Source organism: Melozone crissalis, unplaced genomic scaffold, assembly GCF_028551555.1.
Source record: "Melozone crissalis strain CALT ecotype California unplaced genomic scaffold, PUWL_Pcris_2 ptg000096l_1, whole genome shotgun sequence".
Classification (NCBI taxonomy): Eukaryota; Metazoa; Chordata; class Aves; order Passeriformes; family Passerellidae; genus Melozone; species Melozone crissalis.
In genome coordinates this window covers 1,532,397-1,549,356 of record NW_026535873.1, presented here as the reverse complement: position 1 = coordinate 1,549,356, position 16,960 = coordinate 1,532,397, and the positions used below count along the sequence as shown (strand labels likewise).

The following is a 16,960-nucleotide window of genomic DNA, read 5'->3' as shown; positions in this document are numbered from 1 at the left end:
CCCCTGAGGGTACTGTCTAGTGATGAACAGTAAATGGTAGCCAGGGCCCAGCACACTGCATAACTTTGTGCCTCTCTGGAGTCACTACAGCATTTGTCTTTCATAAATTTTATCACTTTACCATGGTCCTGTAGTTACCAGGGGTGAACTTCCAAACCACTAGAGCAGAGGAATCCTCCAAACACTGGCCCTTGTCCTCCCATATTTCATACCACTCCTGACTATTGTCCCTCAGGGAAGATCTCTGAATCGTCTTTATGAAAATGTCTTTTGTAATTTTAAACATGGTATAGACCACACTGAGGAGGCCTGGCAGACACAGCAACAAGAACAGGCTGGGAACTATTATTAATGGACTCCACTCTAGGCAAGGGCAGGAGAGAAGCACTGAATACATATCCCAAATGACCCTCACTGCCCTTGATGTTACCATGTCATAAACTGATATCCCAGAGTACAGCAACAAAGCAATCCTGATCCCTCTCCCTGCTCTGAAAAAAAACATAGTGCAATACATACAGGGCATACAGGGTTAGGTACCACACCCACATGAACAGACCAAGCAACATTGTGACCCCTGGCTCTGCACATAATACAACAAAGGCTTAGATCACATTTGTTTTCAAACAGCTCTAGACAGATCTGTTGTTATCTCGACCCTTTGTGCCTCACATTGGGCAGCAATTAAGGCTGTCGGCTGTCATGTTTTAAGAACAGTATTCCATACTTTAATGCTTATACTGAAACCACACTGGCTCTTGCTTCCCTGACTCCTCCAGCTGGAAGCGCAAAAGGCAAAGGTCACAGTTTAACACAAAAACAATTTACTGGAAACAGCAATGAAATAAGAAAACAGTGACAGAAACAATATTAATGACAACAGCTCATTAATAGACCATAATAAGACAAAGAATTTACACAGAGAGTCTGTAACAATGCCGACTGTTTCTCCTCAAAGAAGGAACCCCTTCCTCTCAGATGCGAGGGAAAGAGTCCTTTTCCCTTACCCCTGGCAAATAAGATGGTATTGAAAAACCTCCTAGAAATGCCCACAGCAACACCCCTTAGCTACTGCAAAAAAAAAAAAAAAAAAAACAAAACCAACTCTATTTTAGCAACTCTGTCCTGGCTGAAACTAGAATGGCCATGCCGGTGGGGAGATTTCAAAGGGGTGTGGGAAGATGGATGCAAACAAGAGGAATGAGAAGCTCTGAAAGCAGAAATACCTCATGGGGAGTGACATGAGAATGGGGCTATAAGCTTGTTCGGGGAAGGTTCAAGGGTAAACTCCACATCATAGCAGTGCTGGTTTGGCAACTCCTTTGTCTCTGCTGCATTGAAGAGGCTGAAACAGGGAGAAAAACTGCCCTAAAGGGGAGCAGGGAGGGTGATAAGCTTTGCCTCATCCCAGCCCAGCCTGGGAGTGACTCCTGGCACAGGGGCTGCTGCAAGAAGCTCCCCTTCCCTCCTCTTCCCCTCCCCTCCTCTCTCTCCTGTCCTGAGGACACAGGGGGTGTGAAGATCCCAGGGTGCCACCTGCACAACTCCTGGCTGGCAGCAGATGTTACCCCAAGTTGTTACAGAGCCTGCAGAGCTGCAGGATGCCTCAGCCCGAGTGCCTGGGGCTGCTGATACTGGGGTGTCTAGGTGCCGCATCGGGGGTGCTGATCTCTGTGTCCGTTCTGTCCCAGCCCACGTCGCCAGAGCAGATCCTAGAGATATTGGCCAAGGGCAATAGAAACCAGCGCAGCATCACACCAAGACCAACGCCGCCTCCTCCCACTCCCATGCCATCCTCCAGGTGAGTGCTGCTGGCTGTGGTATTGCTCCAATCAGTGCTGGAAATGAAGCTAGGAAGCTGCTGAGATAACATCCCAGGGCTGTCCCACTCAGCACCGAGTTGGGAATTACATGCCCCAGGACTCTGACTGTCAAAGTGCTCCCCAGTTTCTTGATGCAGACTTGCCAAGTACATTTAAATTCCAGCCATGTACTTTCCTGAATTTGCAGGGCTGTTACATTTGCTGGGGTAGATGGAGGCTCTGGCTATCACTTCAGCCTGTTTCTAGTGCCTCATCCATAGATAGCTACTTGTAGGGGAGCAAATCAGGTGTCTTTTCCAGAGCCTTGGAAACCCAACCAGCTGTACCATCCTCCACCACTAAACATGGGAATTGCTGATTCTTTTCCATGACTCTGTCCCTTCCTTCCAGATCTTTTCCCTGACTTTGCTCCTTGTGTCATGTCCAGCTGTTTGACTCATCCTCACAGCATGCCAGGTTCCTCTCCTACTCCTGCCCCATCTTCCAGTGTGATCCATTGACCCATTCCATGGGAAACACAGAGCCCTGGTCCCGCTGGTGCTAGTTGCTCCAACCAGCCTCCCCAGGGGTGTGTGTAGCCATGGCTTCAGCCATCTTTGTCCTCACAGATCCTGGTGAAGCAGTGGGACGACCCCACTCTTGGCTTTGCTGGGAATCTGTGTGTGGCCAAGGTGAGCCTGACTGACACGGCGGACTTGGGGTGAGCCTAGGTCACCAAGGACTGCAGAGAGGGGCTGTGGGAGGGACCAGCATCAATTGCTCACTGCTGGCCCTTGACAGCATCATGTGCCCACTGGCCAGAGGTAAGGGAATGCTGTTCCCGGCCTGGCACTGCTGAGCTCTGGCTGTCTGGGGTCGGGCCTGGGAGGCACCTCCCCGAGCATCCCAGGGCTGATAAGCTGAGCAGAGCTTCGGTCTCTCGGGACAGAGCAGGCAGAGCCACATCCAGCTCTTGAAGAGCAGCTGATGCTCTTGCAAAAGGGCTTCCCTGGGCAGCACAACCCAATGATCGCAGCCCAAACACCTGTAGCATGCTCTGGTTTGCCAGCCAAGCCAGGTACATCCTGCTGCTGGTGAGGATCAGGTGGGAGCGATGCAGGGACCTGCCTGGGGCTTGGGAGCTGATGAGTTGGGGGTCAGGACAGTGTGTGGTGGGATGGATTGGTGGGTGCCTCCTGTAGGCCGCTAGAATTTCCCAGCCATGGGGGTGTCACTGGGGGCAGAAGCAGCTGCAGCAGTGTGTGCCCAGGATGACCCAGCAGCAGATTGAGCTGCAGCAGCCTGTGCCCAGGATGACCCAGATGTGCAAGAGCTGCAGCTCCCATGTGCTGGGAAAAGGAACTGAATGATGAAGCATTTGCTGCATCTGAACATTGAGGTCCATCTTGCTTCCCTCTTTTCCTCCTCCACCTTCTCCTTTTCCTCATTACTGTCATCCCAACTGCACATTTCTCAGAGGATAACTGTCGGAACTCAGTACGTCCCTCCGGGTGTCCCGAGTTGCTGAGGACCCCACCGGGGGGCTCGGAGACCCTGGCACGCAGCCCAGAACACCTGGGGATTTGATTATGACCCCTGGAGCAAGTTACCAGCTTTGTATGAAAACCTGAAAGTCACAGAGGTTTGAATAGTATAATAATAATAGTATCACAGGGTGAAAATGTAGATTTTAGGATTTTTGGTATGGGGGTTATGGGGACAAGATGGACGAACTTGGGCGTGTCTAGCCTTTCTTCTTGTTCTCCATTTTCTGCTGTGATGCTGGCACTTTGGGATTGGTTTAGAGTGCACTGTCTAACATAGGTGATAGGTATTGGGAATTAAGTGTAAATATCTTATACGTAGTTCGTAGTATAGAAAGACAACACCGCCTCAGGGGCAGTCAGAGTGCCTTTGGCTGCCTTGCTGAGCAGACCTTGGCTGGGCAGAAAGAAAATTTTATAGATAAGAATTAATAAACAACTTGAAGACCAAAAACTGAAGAGTTCAGACTTGTTCTTCAGCCGTGCGGGCCGAAACAGAGACATCCTGTATATCTTGGGGCAGCAATTAACAACCATCTGTCCGAGAGATAACCAGGGATTTTGAGACAAAAGCACATGTTTTTGATTGGGAATGTCCCTGGGGATCCCCATTACACCAGGGTAAGTTGCTCTAGAGTAGCTTCTCTCTCTCCCAGCAACCTTTCTCCTCCTCCCCTGCCTCCTCCTCCTCCTCCTCCTCTTCCTCTTCCTCCTTCTTGTTACCTTCATCCCCACTGTGCAGAACATATTCCCAAGAGAAAAGCTGGTGATTCTGGGGCAGAAAACTGCTTTTCTGAGGGGAAACCTCCACAGCGGTCCCAGTTCTGTCAGGGCAGCCTCCCTCCCTGTCCTCCATCTTCCTCTCCTCATTCTCCTCTTCCTCCTTGCTGCCATCAGCCCCACTCCACAGGACACCTTCCCCAGATAAAAAGCAGTGATTCTGGGGCAGAAGGTTTCTTTCCTGAGGGAGAACTTCCCCGGGGGTCCCAGATGTGCCAGGGCCTTCCTCCCTGCCCCCCCTCTCCTCCTCCTCTTCCCCCCCAGTCAGGGCACACCTGAGCTTTGCCCAGAAGAGGGGCTGTGCAGGGGGCTCAGAGGGCCAGCGCAGGTGTGTGCGCCGCAGCAGCACACGTCGCATGCGATGGAAGGCCGAGAGCTCGGCCTCGGGGATGTCCTCAAGGAAGATGAGGACAAGGACATCGCGCAGCTCATCGAAGAGGCGATAGCTGGCCATCTGGATCTCCAGCGAGCACCACTCGCTGCGCAGGTACCCACGGCTCACCACACACACCGTGTGCCGGCTGTTGTACACAGCGTCCACGATGTTGTCCACTATGGCGCGGCCGGGGCGAAAGTCACGGTGGTGCAGGCAGAGCCGCAGGGCTCCACGCTCCAGCTCAGGCACCAACTCCTCCAGCACCCACCGCTCATCCCCAGAGTTGTAGGACACGAAGGTGTCATAGGTGTAGCGCCGCTGCTCCCGCCGCCAGTGCCCACGTGCCCAGGCACGCAGCAGGAACAGCTGGTAGCGCAACCGCCAGTACCCACGGTGGTGCAGCAGCGGCAGCACCAGCAGCAGCAGCACAGCCGGTGCTGTCCCTGCAAACAGGTACCGCCCCATGTCCAGGTAGCACACACACGTGTCAAAGCAGTGCAGGTACGCGGAGGCCCCACCCATCTCACCACACGTGTAGTTATACAGATAGACTACCTGCACAGGCCCACGTGCCAGCCAGGCAGGCAGCCAGGCATTGGCACAGCTGCAACTTAGTGGGCACTTGCGCAGGTCCAGATAGCGCAGGGCGGGGAGGCGGGTGGCCAGAGTCACATCCAATGTACGCAGCCCATTCTTGGCCAGGCGCAGCTCCTTCAGTCGTGTCAGATTTCCGAAGACCTCAGGGCCAAGGCTGCGCAGTCCTGCGCTCTCCAGGTTCAGGCTGCGCAGTTGGCTCAGGTTCTTGAAGATGCCGGCAGGCAGGTGGCCCATCCCGCCACTGCTGTCAGCCAGTGTCAGGTACTGCAGCTGTGCCAGGTCATCGAAGGCATCAGCAGGGATGGCCGAGAGCGAGTTCTGTGACAGGTAGAGTGAGCGCAAGGCACTGAGGCCCTGGAAGAAGCGTTGTGGGACCACACGCATCCCATATGGCTGCTGCGCCTGCAGCTTCAGGTCATAGAGGTTATGTAGGTAGCGGAAAGGTGGCAGCTGCCGCAGGTGTCGGCTCAGGTAGCGCAGCGCATTGGCACGCAAGTCCAGCACGCCCAGCGTCACCTGCACCGGCTGGAATGCGGCCACCCTCACCTCCAGCAGCCGGTTGCGGTCCAGGTAAAGCCGGCAAAGCCGCGGGAGGCCCTGAAATGCCTTGGCTGCCAAGTGCCGCAAGTTGTTCCCGCCCAGGTCAAGGGTCTGCAGGCGGTCAAGCCCCTTGAAGGCGCCAGGGAAGAGCACGGCCACACGGTTGTTGCGCAGGTTGAGGTCTTCCAACTGGTGCAGGTCAGCAAAGGAGCCGGGCAGGAGGTCAGTGAGCAGGTTGTTGTCAAGGCGCAGGTGCCTCAGGTTGCGGAGTCCACGCAGCGCTGCGCGGTGCAGCCGTGCCAGCCCGTTCACATCCAGCCGCAGCTGCCGCAGTGCGGGTGCATTGTCAAAAGCACCCGCACCGGCCACTAAGATGCGGTTGAAGCGCAGGGACACATTGTGCAGCTGCTTCAGAACCGGGGTCCCTTTGCACGATGGCAGTCGCTGCAGCAAGTTGTGCTCAGCCACCAGCTCACGCAGTGCTGCATGCTGCTTCGGGTTCAGCAGCTGCCCTATGCAGCCCAAATGCCGCAGCCGGTTGCCAGACACATCCAGGGCACCCAGCAGCGGACACTCGGCCAGAGCCCTTCTGGGCATTGATGTAAGGTTCATGTGCTGCAGCTGCAGCCTATGCAGCCTCTGTCCTCTCAGCTGCTTGCACAGGTATTCCAGGCCGCTTGTGTTCACCTGTAGCCCTGACACGTCCACCTGACGCGGGGAGATTCCAGCCACGCGCAGCAGCTGTACTACGTCCAGCGGGTTCCCAGCCAGATACAGGTGTGTCAGGTTGTTCAGGCACAGGTGAGAGAGCAGTGCAGGGTCTGAGATGTTGTTGTAGGACAGGTCGAGCACACGCAGCCCTGGAGGTATCACCGCAGAGGTGGCCCCTGAAAGAGCTCCCAGGGAGTTGTTGCAGAGGTACAGGACCCTCAGTGTGGGCGGCAGCCCCGGGCCCAGTGTTGACAGCATGTTGCCACACAGGTCGAGCAGGTCTAGGTGTGTCAGATTCCCCACAGCCATGGCCACAGTCTCCAGTGCACTGAGCCGGCCACCCCGCAGCCAGAGTGTGCTGAGTGCAGCCAGAGCCTGGAAAGCCCTGGGGGCCACCTTCTGTAGCGGATTGTGGTCCAGCCGCAGTGTGCTCAGGTTGCCCAGCCCGGTGAACACACCTGTGGCCAGCACTGAGATGTTGTTGTGGGCCAGGTTTAGGTGAGCCAGTGCTGACAGCCCCGAGAAAGCCCCTGGGGCCAGGAGTTCCAGCTGGTTGTGGGTCAGATCAAGGATGTAGAGCCGCGGCAGGTGGGCAAAGGCACTGGGGGGCACCTGGCGCAAGATGTTGACAGAGAGGTTGAGGGATGTGGCAGTGGAGGGGAGGTCGTCCACTGCAGCCCCCACAGTGCTCAGGAAGCGCTGGATGCAGCGGAACAGCCCAGGGTCCCATGGTGCCTGGATGCAGTTGTGGAAGCCATAGGGAAAGACCCTTGCAGGCACCATCACCAGTGTCACCAGTGTCACCAGCAGTGGAGTGCACATCCTGATTCACCCTGGGGAGATCCTGGATGCAGTAGGAGAGAGAGAGAGTAGGATGAGGCTTGGTACCATAGAGACCCCCTTCGAGGCCCAGGGACTACACCTTGGGCTCAGGGATCCCCACCACCCTAGGGATCCCCCTTGCAACCCAGGGACCTCACCACCATCCCAAAGACCCTACTCAGGGCCCAGAGAACCCTCATCCACACCTCACCAGAATACCAGGATCCCCACTCTGCGTGCAAGGACTCCTTGTCCACACCCCAGGGCCTCACACACACACTCCAGGGATTCCTTTCAGGGCCCAGAGACCCCTTCCATCCACAGCCCAGGCAGACCCCCCCCCAGGGACCCCCATCACGGCCCAGGGGCCTCCCCCAGGACCAAAGAACCTCCGCACAACCCAAGGACCCCTTGCCCCCCAGTCCCGAGGGATTTTGGGGACCCCCTGCTCCCCATCAAGTTCCCACCGTGCCACTGCCTCTGCTTTGGGTGATTTTGGGGTTAGAAACAGGAAGTTTGGGGTATCACTTTTTGTCACCACTGCCCCACCCACCTCCCTGTGACGCGGGTGGGGGAGGCCCCTGCCTGGACGGGTTTAAGGGTCCCCGGGGGGCTGGCAGGGGTACCAGGCCACACAGCTGGGTCGCCCCCCTGGTGCAGACTCCCAGAGTCTGGGGGGAATCCCTGGGACACCCAAGCCTCTTCCCCTCCCTCTCCCCCACCCCCACCCCGTGCCGTCCCCCTGCTGCCACATGCTGCTCTTTGTTCCTCTTCCCCTTCCTCAGACTGAACCACCTGGTTTTGGTTCCTTCGGGGGAAATACTGGGCTGTACTGGGTTATGCTCTCTTATACTGGGCTGTACTGGACTATATTGGTCTATACTGAGCTGTGATGGGTTGTGCTGAGTTACACTGGAGTGTATGGGGTGCTGCTGGGCCGTACGGCGCCGTACTGGCTTGTACTGCCCAGTACCACCGGGCACAGACGCGCTGTCCAGGTGCTGCGTAGGGGGCGTGGCCCGACTTGGGGGCGTGGCCTGACTTGGGGGCGCGGTCCGTGCAGCATCGGGGCGGGCCCTGTCGGGAGTGTGGGGGGCCTGGAGAGTGGGGGTCCATCAGGATGAGGGGGCATATTTGGGTCTGGGGGATCATAAGCCGGCTCGGGGGATTTGGGGGCTGCAGGGACTGGGGTGCACGGGGGAATTATGGGGGTGTGCGGGGGGGCTGCAGGGACTGTGCTGTGCAGCGGCCGCAGCTGGTGATGCGTAGCCGTCAGCAAATGGGGGGCGAGTACCCCCCATCTTCCCCCCAGGGCGATGGGCTGGAGCTGGAGTACGAGATGGTGCCGACCAAAGGGGATTCCTTCCGGACGCGGCACCTCTCGGCCGATGAGTTCCGGGCTGCCGCGGCCGGGGGAAAGACATTGCGAGGAGGACTGGCGTGCATCGAGATCGGGGGGTATATTGGGGGTTACGGGGGTTCGAGGAGGCTTATTGGGGTCTAGGGGGTCTGGAGGGGCTGAAGGGATTGGTGTATATCAGGGTCTGCGGCTGTATAGGGAGTTATGGTGGTCTGAGGGGCTGCAGGGATTGGGGATGGGGAAGTATATGAGGATCTGGAGGATTGTTTAGGGGTTTGAGGGGTTGGAAGGATTGGAGTGCATCAGTATGGGGAATATATTGGAGGTTATTGAGATCTGAGGAAGCTGAAGGGGTTGGGGTACAAAGGGGAATGATGCTGGGGCTGCAATGCAGGGGGCGCTGTGGATAGTCTGGTGGGTTTTGGGGGGCTTCATGGGGTGAACCCCTTCTCACCCCTCCCCCCACCTTCCCCAGGCGTCCTGGAAACAGACATCACCTTCCTCCTCGTCTTCATCGTCACCCTCATGTTATTCATCAGTGAGCAGCTGGGGGGAAATCTGAGCTTCAAGGGGGCCTGGGGGAGGCAGTGTTTTGACAGATCTGGTGCTCACCCCCCATAGTCCCCCCAGACCTGGTCTAGGGATGGCAGCTGCTCCACACCACCTGCAAGATGCTCATAGTGGCTGCCAGCATGGAGTGTGAAGGGGGAACAAGTGGAGCTATGGGCAGGTCTGTGGGAGCCAGCAGCAGCTGTGGGGACTGGAGAGCATTGGGGCCTGGGGAAGTTATATTGGGATTTGGGGGATCTTCAGAAACTGGGAGGTGTCGAGGTCCAAGGGGCATATTGAGATTTGAAAGGGCTGGGGCTTCTGGGTGCATTTGGGAGAGCTTTCACAGCAAAGTATAGGGGATATGGGGGAGCACAAGGGCACTTTGAAGTCATGGGAGGTAATGAGGGGCTTGGGGGAGTATAGGAGGTGTGGGGGGTGTGATGAAGGGGGGTACCCAGCCCTCCCCATATCCCCATGCCAACTGCTCCCCCCACCCTATCAGCTTCCTCATTTTCCTCATGTTCATCCTGCTGGGCAAGTGCTTTTTCCATCACAGGTACTACGGAGGGTATGGGGAGGTGGCTGGGGGGCACAGGGGCAGCTGTGGGTCACTATGGGACAGTCAGGGGTCCCTATAGAGCATTTGAGGGGAGAGGTGTGGAGTAGTTTTGAGGTTCTCTATGGGGCACCCACAGGGTTGGTGCTTTCAGGGGCCACATCAGACTGGGGAGCTCCATCCAGCTCTCCATGTACATGACCCTGTACAGCATCGCCCCCTACAAGGCCCAGGTGAGACTCCTACGCCCACTTGTATTTGTGCAGTTTAGGGAGGGTTTGTGGATATTTGAAGGGCTATTTTGGGATGCAGGGGCAGTTCTTTGACCAACATAAGGTGCTTTATTATTGTGAGGTTCAGGTGAGACCCATGTGACTAGCTGTATTTGGGGAATATAGGAGGCATTTGGAGGGGTATGGGGTATTTGGATGGTGTTTGGCTTTGTGGGGTTTATCTTTGGGGGGAGAGGCAGTTTTTTGACCCTGGTCGAGTGATGTACCCCTACAAGTCACCTGCTGGGCACAGGCTCATTATGCTACACTTCAGGGCCTTCAGCTGGTTGTGCAATGCCATTGCCATCACTGTCACCATTGTCCTTGAGTACCGCTACTTCTACCTGTCCTTGCTGAGAGCTTATGCCCTCTGGTGAGTCCTGGGGGCTACCTGGAGGACACCTGAGGTCTCTCACACAAGGGTCTCTCAAGGAGGTGTCATGAGGGTGTCACAGGGATGTCACAAGGGTCACTCTCATAGAAGTCTCAAAGTGGTCTCACAGGCAGAAAACTCTTCAAGGAAAAATGCCACTCAGTTGCCACTGGAGAAGTCCTCAGGCAGAATTGAAGGGCTGATGTTACTTCTGACCCTCTGAAACGGATCTCCAGGTCATATTTACAAGAAGTGAGCAACAAGTACCATGATCAGAGCTAGAGGGGTTCTGGCTCCAGCCAGGTGTGGGAAAAGGACAGTGGGGTCAGTTGGACTGTGTAGATCCATGGCCTGGCACAGCAGAGCTACAGGAGCACAAGGCTTTAGCTGACATGGGTGCACAATGCACCCTGATGCCATCATGCAGGGGCAGAATCCATCTCTGTTTCTGGGATGACAGGGGGATCTCAACAGGGACTATGCTGGAAGCTGAAGTGCTCCTGACTGGGCACGAGTGACAGAAAAACGCCATTGTTGCTGGCCTAGAGGCTCCATGTATCCTTGGCACAGATCACCTCAGGAGAGGCATTTCAAAGACCCAAAAGGACGCCACTGAGCTTTGGGAGAGCTGCTGGGGAGACAGAAGAAATTCAGACAGCTGAATCCCTTGCTTGGTCTTTCAGAGGACCCTTCGGCTGTGGGACTGCTGAGGGATGAAGAACAGCAGGTACTGATGGCCAGCACAACAGTGTCCCATTGGCAACATGGCACCAACTGGGACTTCAGGACCCCATCCATGAGCTGATCCGTGCACTGGAGAGCTGGGCGTGCTCAGCAAGACTCGCTCACCCCCCAGTAGCCCCACATGGCCCCTGCCTGAGTCCTGTGGAGAGTGGACACTGACAGTGGACTGCCATGGCCCGAATGAATGAAGTCATACCCTGACTGAGTGCTGCCATGCTGGACATGTTGGAACTTCAGTATGAGCTGGAGTCCAAGGCAGAAAAAGGGTGCCACAGCAGAGGAAGCTTTTGAGAAGGGGAGAAGATAATCCAGATCCTCCTGATGGCTTGTTTTGCCATAAAACAGAGTAAAGCCAAGGGACCTTGAAATTCAGTTTTTAAAAGTAAAACAGCAATATGGACATTGTCAGATTCCAGTGGATGTGGTCAACAAAATAGCAGCAACATGCTTTTGAACAAATTAAAGAGGTGATTGTTCCTATAGTAGCCGTTGGACCATCAGGACATGACAAGGTGTGGAAAACATGCTCCACACTGCAGCCAGGGAGAATGGTCTACCCTGGAGCCTCTGGCAGAAGGAACCTGGGGAAGTTTGAGGACCACCCTATGGTTCCTGAGTCTGGGATACAAAGGATCTGAAGCCAGCTATACCCTCACACCACACTGCAGGTACTGGCAGCTTATGAGGAGGTTCCATCTGTGACAGAAGTGATTGGCACCAAAGCACAGCTTCCACTGGCACCCGGCTGCCAGTGTTGGGCTGGGTGTTCCAAGGGAAAGGGATCTTGGAAGTCATTACGAACTGGACCTGAGGCAAAATTTTCAAATTATCATCAGAAGGGGAAGAGGCGAAGGTGGCACATGCTAAGGACACCCTGACTACCAGAAAATGAAAAGCATCACTCTCTCTTTACTGATGGTTCCTGCCATATTAGGCAGGAATAATGCATCAAAATGCATGTAGGGATGCATCAAAAAGGGAAAGCTGCTCTATGGAGTCCTACATGACAACTTGTGGAAGTCACTGAAGGACAAGGCGGATCCAGTCACGTTACAGAGCATAAAGCTTAAGGCCATCCAGCTGGCTTTGGATATGGCTGAATGAGAGAAGTGGCCAACACTCTGCCTCTGCACTGACTCATGGATCGTGGCAAATGCTCTATGGGGTGGCTGGAACGATGGAAAAAGGGCAATTGGCAACACAAGGGAAACCCATCTGGGCTGCTGGACTGGGGCAAGACGTCACTGCCAATGGATAAACTGATTGTGAAAGTCCCTCCTGTGGATGCTCACGTGCCCAAGAGTCGGGCACTGAAAAGCATCACAACAACAGGACAGGAGGATGGGGCTGCCAGGATTAAAGTGTCTCAGGGAGGTCTGGACTGGCCACACAAGAGTGAGTTATTTCTGGCTCAGTGGGCCCATGATGCCTCAGGTAGCCAGTGTTTCAGGGGCAGATGAGAGGTTGCCCAGGCAAGGTAAAGACCTTTCTGTCCTGGAACATTTTGTGTGGGAGCAATCCTTGGATGGATCCAAATTTTGAGCTTGGCACCAAATTTAGGAAGTTGGGCTCAGAAAGTGAATGAAAGCACATTTCCTTGGGAGGAGAAACACCTAGTCCTACTGTTGGTGCTGCAGATGATTGTCAGCCCAAGAAAGGAAAAGGCAAGCAAGACTTATCTCTCCAGGCATCTATTCTGTTGGAGAAATCCTTGGACATACTTATTAGTAGAGGTGGTTTCCAAATTCCTTATATGTGTTCCTGAAAGGGAATGACACTTTTTTCTTGGAAAATAAATCACTAGTCACAGTGTTTTAGGATGAAAACATTTTTCTGGCCTTCACCTCCACCTGGCAGATGATCATCTGCAGCACCATCAGTCGGACAAGGTGTTTCCCTTCACAAGAATAGGTACTGCCATTCACATTGAAGAACTTAGTTGCAGCATTTGGAGCTGAGTTCCGGTATTGAATACATCTCAGCTCTAGACATTGCTCTCACACCAAACAGACTAGGGCAGAAAAGTCTTGCTGGCATTTTCCTCCCCTCTTCAATTTATAGTCTGTGGTTAGCTGCTTTCCTTCCCATGTAAAAGCACTCTCATTCCATTTCAGGAATCAAACACACAATTTTGTAAATCACCTGCAATGTTGAGTATGTCCAAGGATTCCTCCCAGATAAAGGCTCCAGAACAGCAAGGTCTTGCTGGCATGTCTCTCTACCAGGCAGATGATTATCTGTAGCACCAGCGTAAGGACTGGAAATTTCAATTTTCTAGGAAAAGTACTGTCATTCACTTTCAGGGCCCGGGTTCTGACATTTGGATTCAAGCTCCGATATTGAATGTCTAAGGATTCCTCCCACACAAAAAATGTAAGGACGGAAAACTGTTGCTGTCTTTTACCTTCACTTTGCAGTCATCTGAACACCACCAGCAGGATTATGTGTTTGCCTTCCCAAGGAAAGGTACTGTCATTCATGTTCAGGAGCACAGTTGCAGCATTTGGAGCCACACTCCAATACTGAATACTTCCAGTGATTATCTAACACAAAATGATCCAGGGCAGAAACATCTCTGTGGCCTTTACCTCCCCTGGGAAGCAGATCTGCACAAGAACAGTGGGTTATGTCCTTTTCTCCCCATGGAAAATCACTTTATTCCTCTTCAGGAGTCCACCACCTTACTTTGGAGACAACTTTCCAATATTAAATATATCCAAGGATTGCTCCCACGCAATATGTGTCAGGTCATAAAATTGTTGCTGGATTCTACCTCCCCTGGGGCAGCATGTAATCTGCTCTTTGAACCCTGGGTCTAGGTGTTTTCCTTCCCCTCTAAAAGTGCTTCAATCATCTTTAAGGACCTCATCACTGAAATTTGGATACCACCTCCAGTACTGAAAACATCCAAGGATTGCTCCCACACAAAATGTGGACTGACAGGTCTTGCTGGCCTTTACCTCCAATGGACAGAGCTCCTGAAATAAAACGAATGTGCTTTACCATGGGAAGGAAAGCACGTAGCCCCAGTGGTTTAGGTGCTGATTACAGGCTGCCCTAGGGGGGTAAAGATCAGCAACAGCTTTCTGATCTGGCAGCTTTTGTATGAGAGTCATCTTTGGGCATATATAATACTGGAGGTGGTATCCACGTTTGAATGGTGGGCTTCTGGATGAGAATGAGAGTTATTTTCTGTAGGAAGGAAAGCATGTAGCCCCAGTGTTTGCGGTGCTGATGAAAGGCTGCACAGGGGAGGTAAAGACTACCCCAGACCTCTCTATCATGGCACCTTTTTGGTGGGAGCAATCCTTGGACATAATGTTGGAAGTGTTATCTAATTTGGGTAATGGGTAAAATCCCTGGTCATATTCAATTAATTGCACTTACAACTGAAAAGCATGTGTGATGTAGAATGCATGTACTAAGTTACCATATTTATTAGCTTAAATAACAAAAGTAACTCTACCCTGTTGGTTAAACTTGTTAATGTGTGAACCAAGTTTGCTTCCTGCTGGCAGTGATTGCTCCTGCAATAAGGATAAGCTGTCCCTCGATGGTTACCTTGATCCTCAGTGGGGGTGTGCTGGAATCATTACTGATATCATTCCTGGGTAGAAAAAACGGTATGAATCTCAGCAGCATTAGCCTGAACAGGTTACCCCTTAGTAGCTCAAGTTGTTTAATCACTCGGACTAATGACAAAATTTCTTTTTCCCACTCAGAATCTCTCTCTTCCATCTCTTTAAATGCGGTTGAGTTGAATATTGAATATTCCTTTGGTTTTTCATGGTGTTAGGCCTTGACATTCTTCAGGACGAATCTCAACTTCTACTTTACGAAGTACTTGCCCACTGTTGTTGCTGCTTCCTGTGTTTTCAGGGGGGTCTCCTGCAATTTGAGTTGTCCTCCATGGGTAGGGTGCTCTCCTAATTTTAGCTATCAGTTCCTCAAAGTTTAGTACACCAGTGATTGTGGATGTGGTACTGGTGTTCAACTGCCTGTAATAAACCGTGAGCCACAACTGTCTGTTCAGCTCTTTCATGAGCCAGACCCTAAGACTGGCTCAGTTGGTCTGAGCATGGTGCTCATAACACCACTGTGGTTGGTTCAATCTGTGTATGGCCCATTCACTTAACAGCTGGACTTGATGATCTTGGTGAGTCCCTTTCAACTTAGAATATTCTGTGATCTGTGACACAAGGGCAATGCCAACAGCAAACATTGGCTAAACACTGGCAAGTTCCATGTGACTGGAGTGTGTTAAAATGATCTCTGGCTACTATCTCAGACAGGAGAGATAGGAGTGTGACTGAGTGATAGTACCTTTTTTCTTTTAATCTGTCACCACCCCATCAAGGCCCAAGCACACGGGTGCTTATATTGTGGCTGTTAGGTTTGCAGTATTGGTACCTTCAACTGTTAAGGGGGCCAAATTGGCCAGAACTTCAGAAATTCCACTTCTCCCTGCAGCAAAAATCCAGCATGGGGACACAGGGAGTGCAGGTGCCATGTGGAGTTGGCACAGTCTCTGGACTCCTTTTAGGGTTTGGGCTAATGTTCAAACATTAACATTGACTCACTGCCATCAGGCAGACAACAGATTTGATCATTCAGAACATCAAAACCCCAAATACTGTTATTGTGATCTTTGATTGCAAAGCAAGTAGCCAATATCCACTTCTCATCCAGGACCCATAAATTAACCTTAGCAGCTTGGCAGATAACATGTGCTCCATTTACTAAAGTTATTTTAACTCTTAGCGTTTGGGTTATACACCCAGCTTCTTGGCGTCCTGCTTCATTAGTACTGAATGCTGTGCTCCTGTATCTGCTAGAAATGTAATTAATCATTGAGAAGAACCAACTGGAATCTGGATGTGTGGGTCATTAGTATGTATTGATAGGGTTTCATTGTTGCATTTCAGTCTCACTTGGCTTGTGCCTGGAATGCTTTTGCAAATCAGCCACCTGAATGGACTCTTGCACAATACAGGGTGAATTGGTAGCTTGCGTAAGCATCACCTTTGCTGTTTCTTTCAGTTTTCATCTTTTCTCCTTGGTTTTCCTGGAACTGTTTCTGCAACTGTTCAATTCTCAGTAACAGGGATAAATCAAGTTTCCTCTCTCAGGTCTTGTTTCTTTCTTCTATAATTTTCCCTATTCAAATTCTCAAAAAATTATCTTTCCTTATACTGGGCTGAAGCAAGCAGAGTCCTAAGATGGTCTTTCTCAGTCATAAGTGTATCCACTTAGATTCTCAGTTTTTCTCCTGTCTCCATCTCAGAAGCCAGTGATGACTTTGATACCTCATTTTCTGTGTAAGTCTTATTTTTGGTGAGCCTCCTTAAATATGTGCAGCCGCCAGCCCCCAACTCACTGAGGATGGTGAAAGTTGTTTCTAAGACTCCAGTTAACATTAGCCTGTGGTGCCATAGTAATTATAGGTCTCTCAAGAGTTCCAACTCCCACATCAACATCTTTATCCTGCTTGTGGCAAGGGAGTGCAACTTTCCTTTTCCCCAGGCACTCCATTCCAGGCACTACATTCTCCAGAACAGCAGTGGATAATTTATCACTTCTCAAGAAATTCCTTTCTGCAAGCCTTTCACTCACACTTCATTCCATCTGCTGGTCCCTGGTTGTCCCACTTACAGGAGGGGTCTCAGTCTTGTGGGGAGGGGGATGTCCAGTCCAATGATGGGTCCCCCAGTCCCATTGAGGGGGGATTGTGTATCCCAATCCCATGGGGAAGGTCTCAGTTCCAGGAAGGTAAATGAGTTACATGTGAGTGTCTCAAGGACATTAATGGGGGAGGGCGGAGTCCCAATCCCATACAGAGGGGCCCAAATCCCTGGGTGAGGACTCATTCCATGAAGGGGTACAGTGTCCCCTGTCTCATTGGCCGGGTCCCAAAAATTAAGTGGAGGAAAG

At 52.5% G+C, this 16,960-nt stretch overlaps 1 protein-coding gene across 1 annotated transcript; it reads right to left on the bottom strand.

The window, feature by feature from the left end:
* Window positions 1-1,794: 1,794 nt before the first annotated feature.
* Window positions 1,795-7,172, bottom strand: LOC128947314 (toll-like receptor 13). The gene has a single exon (XM_054291564.1). It carries the CDS (start codon window positions 7,170-7,172, stop codon window positions 3,978-3,980), a length of 3,195 nt encoding a protein of 1,064 aa, XP_054147539.1. The 3' UTR covers window positions 1,795-3,977.
* Window positions 7,173-16,960: the final 9,788 nt, after the last annotated feature.